We start from the raw sequence: 5,360 nt of genomic DNA on the forward strand, positions 1-5,360 counted from the left end.
TCCTCTGAATTATCCACGCACGAGCCCCGAACTTCCACAAGTGAGGAGGTATCAGCTCCCGTGATGGTGTCAGGAAACTGGGCCAAGTTACGCACAGCTAAAGGACATTTCTTGTAAAAGACCCTGACGGACACAAGCGCGATGCATGCTCCAACATCCTGGAAGGCCAAATAGAAGCCCTTGCGGGTCAGAGCGCCCACATCCCGGACCTCTGTGTTCAGCTTCATGATGCGGTCGCCGATGTCCACCTGAGTGAAGCTCTCGTCGGCGGCGATGGTGTCAATCTTGCCAAACTGGTTCTCACGGATGTAACGCTCCTTGTCGTTGTTGGACTCGTAGTAGTAAAGATTGAACGTCTCCTTGCAGGTTCCCATGACCCCCGGGAGGCTGTTGCAGTCTCTGAGGGTGAACTTGATCTCGATGTAGACACGCTGAGCTCCACCTCGGGGGATCCAGTCTGTGCGGAGCCAGTTGTTCTGGTTTGGCTCCATGACATTACACACCTGGTACGTCCGGATGGGAATGTTCTTTTCATCCATAATGCTCACTTCCTCCCACTGGGGAAAGAAAGAAACATTAAAATGTGACAAGGACATTTTTAAAACTCTGCATCTGCAATCTGCAATGATTTACCTGTGCTCAAATCCAAACCATATTTCACATTCAGCAGACTAAGTAGTGTTCTGATCAGATTGTTGAAGGTTTCTCTTTATAATGAATGCTCTCCAAATTAAAAATGGACTGGGTAAGAAAGCATACGTGACTGGGGGGGGGGGAGGGGGGGGGAGGGGGCAAGTGGAGGCCAGGAATGAGAGATAATGTGCAAAAGAGCACGGCAGAAAGATTAGTCAATATTTGAGTCTCAGCAGAGCAATTAATTGATGGCTAAACTGAATGCATATTTTATGAATGGCACCTAATAGACTCGCTAGGCCCTAATATAGAATCTTAAAGATATTAATATTCATGGCTTCTCTTCAGCTGTGAGAAAAGGAAAGGTGTAATTAGTGCGATGCTTCAGAAATGCCTGCAGTGCAATTACTCGTCAGGAGGTGGACAAAATCATCACGCACACACGATGACAGTGAGAACCCTGTGAGGCTCACGGTATCAGAGATGCAAAGAAAAGAAAAGCATGATGGGGGAATTTGTGTGGTTGCAAAAGCTAAATGTCTCTTAATCACCTCTTCCTCCTTTCCACATGTGTGCATGATGGGGGCTGGGAGATGAAGGCACAAATGTTCAATGCTGTTCTTAATAAGGACTTACAGGAGGCAGAGGGAGACGCTGACGTGGGGTGCATGGATTACGTTATACAGTGCAGCCTGGCTTCTTTTTGCCAGAAGGGAATGTTTGTTTTACTTATGATAAAGTTCCCCCTCTTGACAGATCCCTGTTGAGCAAATACGAGCAGGTCTTGAGAGGCTCAAAGCGCCGTGTTCTCCCTAAGTTTTTCACCGTGTGTTTTAAATAGTCCTTGACTGAGCCGGGCTGTAAACAAGAGCAGACAGGCCTCTGGCGGCAGTAGCTTTAAACATTTACAACAAAAAAATAGTCATAATGGGACAGTCGAGGATATGGGATATGCTGCAAGATTTGATTTGACGCCTTATCTTAAACAATCTGGCTTAAAGCCTTATAACCCCGGAGAAGGGAGGGCTAATGCTAAACATAGCTGCTGCTGTATGATTTGAGAAAATGTCTATCATCCCCTGCCGTTCCATTCCACTCTCCTTTTCTCCTCCATCCCACCCTTTGTTGTGGAAATCAAGCGGCGCTGAGATAAGGCCGCACCTTTCCCCGATAACAGCGAAGAGGCAGAATAAGGCCAATTGGTCGTAATGAGAGGGTGAATGCCGGCTTGCTGGGGCTGCCAGGACCCTGTCAATCACTTGTTTGCGATAAAACGGTCGAAGCGGGGACCTGAGCACAACGCAGGCTGAGCTCACTGAGAGAAGCTCGAGGCAGATCCTGCAACAGCTGCACGAGGTGAAATGGTGTTCCCCCTGGGTTGGTATTCATTAGTTGGCCTCATTGTTGTTAATTTGTATTAATTTTCAGGAGACACTGAAGGCTTGCTTGTGCTCTTCATTACATTTCTGTAAGTAGAAAAACAGATGGAGGAGTGGCTACCTACTGACGTAACTCTTTCATTTGTTTATGTGAACTTTTATAAATCTAGGTCACGCTGACCGTCATACATTCTGCATTTAAACATCTGAGCCTCTTTTATATGATAATTTTCAGACTTGATTAGGGAAGCACGTCTGCCTCTCCATTTTCCTAAACCTCTAATGCCAGCAGCAGAATGCGGCCACTGCGGGCCCCCGTTTCCTCCTTATCTTAGCCCCTCTAGATATCCCAATTAGACTGAGGGATCATGCATTTGCGCGACCCCATTTTCCCGTTGCTTTATAGATCCAGTCGTCCTGCGGCAAGAGCTGAACCCCACTGCACTTTCCCCCTTATTCATCCATTCCAGAGGACCCTCTCTCAGCTGCCAAGTCCCTCTCTCCCTCTCTCTCTCTCCACTCAATGGTGGAAAGGGATATAAAGTTTCTCCACAAAGACCGATTCAATCCACCGTCTATTCAGGAAACCTGACGCCCGCTGCAGTATCGGCCCCTGCATCTGACCATTACAGAGTGGTTAGAGAGGCTGGAAGCGAGGAGAAAGGGGGAGCAGGGGCTGTTGGTGAGGGGGGTTGCCTATAGACCGATGGTTCTCAAAGTGGATCCCGGGGACCCCATTGAGGCCCTGGAGGGCGCTGTCGAGGGTCGCCATATGCAATAAATTGTACATTTTGAATTGCATGTATTTGAGCCTGAAAAAATGTAAATGATGCATTGATCTCGAGCTCAGCCTAATACCCCTACAGTGCAGACAGCTGCACAATAAATCTCCAACAAAGATACTCCCATGAAGGTCTCACCAGGACAGACCCTTATCAAAGAGGGCTGTGTATCCACTGCAGAGCTCCTGCCAATAATGGATATTATCTCTCCATTTTTGCTCAATAGGGAACCATGCGTCCCAACAAGGGGACACTTCTTTGCAGTACTCACCCCTCCTTCTGTCGGGTTGGCGACCCATCCCAGCTCCCCCTGTACGGATCTGGAGTCCAGTAACGTGACTGGAAAACAAGAAAAGGGAGAAAGTGAGCATGCAGGCTCTCCCTGTTCACACAACATCAACAATGTGAATACAATCCAGCATTTAAAACAACGACAGGGAGGTAATGGAGTCATATTTTAGTAGGCATTTGACTTTATAAAGACACATTACTTTGAAATTAAGGAGAAAACCGCGCTCAAGTTGAATGTCAGTAAACAGAAGGAAGGCCGATGATTCCTAATCATGAGTGTGTCGATATTTTGATACCCGTAATCCCTGCTGTTCTTTACATTTGATTGATTTTCGTTGACAAAACGATTTCTCCATGAAAGCATTCCCCCGTGTCTTTGTAAAATATGTGAATCAGTTAGTGAAGCTTCGGCCCTCGGCTTGTTTGATGGGATCAAAATCAATTAGGAAGCCGTGTGCAGAAAACTTGATCATTAGAGACCCAAATGCGTTTTATTTGTGCCTGACACTCACACTGTCTTATTGCATAATTCCACAGGGGAAAGTCAAGAATTTTTCCGTTTAAAACTTTCATTTTTTTATATTTTTGGCAGAATTAAACGGCAGTGAGAAACCATCTTTGAGGCTGTTCTGAATTCAATGTGAGTAAAAACAGCTTAACGCATTAATTAAAATTAGACCGTTATATTGCTAAACGATTAATAAAATTAGGCCTATAAAGTAAAATAAAGATGGAAATCCTTTTAGTTTGATATTCCACTTAAACCCGGGATTTATCTGAACGGACTTGTTGTCAGACAGCTTTGCTCTGCGGGCAGCAACATAAGGTTTAATTATGCAGGACAGATTCAATGCATCCTCAGAGGTTATTTAAGGTATTAATTATTTTCATGTGTTTACATTTAGATGAAGGCGGAATCCTGTATTTGCTCCAGTATTTTGAAGCTGGATTCACTGCGACCCGGGACCCGGAGCAGGGAACTCTAGTCCCGAAACCTTACGCGCTGGGTTGGTGTGTTTTTTTTTTTTGTTGTTCTCAGGACGCGGAGAAATGAACAGAAGCAGTTAAATCATTTTGTCTCTTTAAACGAACATGAATCTGTCGAGCACGTCGGAAGATCATTTATTAATTACTGAAAATCATTTAATCAGGTGTGAGAACACTGGGCAGCACACTTTAACTTTTAGATTTGTTTTTTATGTCATTTCTACAATCATCGTCCACCAACACACACAGTGACAGCTATGTGCACATATCTCAGTGTGATTAAATAAGGGGCTGCTTGGCACATTAGTGAGTCTCCTGCTGACGCGTTTTGTGCTTCATGTCTGTTCTACGAGACGTCCGTGTGCACCACGGTGAAGCTCCACAACATCGAACTGCTTTTAGCGCAGAGATTCGCTTGACCTTTTCTCTCAACAGGGAGATCAGCGCGTATATCGGAGCTGCATGTATTCCTGTTCCCAGGCTCTGTGCAGCTGGCACGATCCAGACCCCGAGTCGAGACCAAAACGGCCGATGCGCATTTGGACAGCCACTCCACATTCCAGTTTCGTACACAAGAACCCCGAAAAAAAAGTCGCTGCGTAAAGGTGACCGTCGGTGTTTTCCACCATTTAACTCATCGCAGCTCCACGCACACTCGACAAGGAGCCACGAAGTGAGGCTTCACGGCAAAAAACACGCACAGAGACGGCGCGGGGATGAAGTCAAGGAGTCCGAGGGCAGTCATTTTCTCCTAACAACCTTACCTTCATTCGGGGGGTATATCCGTGCCGGTGAAACAAGTGTAGAAAATCCCAAAACAAGAAAGGTGACCGCGAACAAAATCCCTGCCATGAGTGCCATTTGTGTCGTTGTTCCGTTTTTCTCTCCTCTTTTTCTTTCGTTGCTCTTCTCCCAGATCCTACTCTCTCTCTCACTCACACGCACTCTCTCTCTCTCGCTCGCTCGCTCTCTCTCTTTCCCAGTGGAATATGGATTTGAAGAGGACAGGGGAGAGAAACGCAACGAGCGCACCACAGCCAAGAGGCGGGTCTAGTCCGTGCGCTCTGACGCGGACCCCTTCTAACCATATAGGAAACGTAGTGTTGAGGGAGAAGGGGGGCAATAATCATTAACTACCCCCTGCACATCCCCCAAACAACTCACTTTCTCATTCACCAGTGGAGAGGGATAAGATGCGGATTGTGTAAAGTAGCACTTCTCCACGAATGAAGTCTTGCAGATACAGATGTGCAGTTAAACACGACTCCATGGATCTGTGAGCCAGCAA

At 46.4% G+C, this 5,360-nt stretch overlaps 1 protein-coding gene across 4 annotated transcripts in view; it reads right to left on the reverse strand.

Moving 5' to 3' along the window:
- Positions 1–5,068, reverse strand: part of epha4l (eph receptor A4, like) — a 53,990-nt gene extending 48,922 nt beyond the window's left edge. For 3 of the 4 annotated variants that reach the window (XM_020636821.3, XM_020636820.3, XM_020636819.3), the window contains exons 1-3: positions 4,837–5,067; positions 3,066–3,133; positions 1–557 (exon numbers count right to left, since the gene is read on the reverse strand). The exon at positions 1–557 is cut by the window's left edge and continues 107 nt beyond it. In XM_020636821.3, the coding sequence (XP_020492477.1) occupies positions 1–557; positions 3,066–3,133; positions 4,837–4,933 (722 nt within the window). In that variant the 5' untranslated portion in view covers positions 4,934–5,067. Of the gene's footprint in view, positions 558–3,065; positions 3,134–4,836 lie in introns of all 4 variants that reach the window. The other variant, XM_065960037.1, reaches the window with a different exon arrangement.
- Between the last annotated feature and the right edge of the window lie 292 nt (positions 5,069–5,360).

Source organism: Labrus bergylta, chromosome 11, assembly GCF_963930695.1.
Source record: "Labrus bergylta chromosome 11, fLabBer1.1, whole genome shotgun sequence".
NCBI classification, from domain to species: domain Eukaryota; kingdom Metazoa; phylum Chordata; class Actinopteri; order Labriformes; family Labridae; genus Labrus; species Labrus bergylta.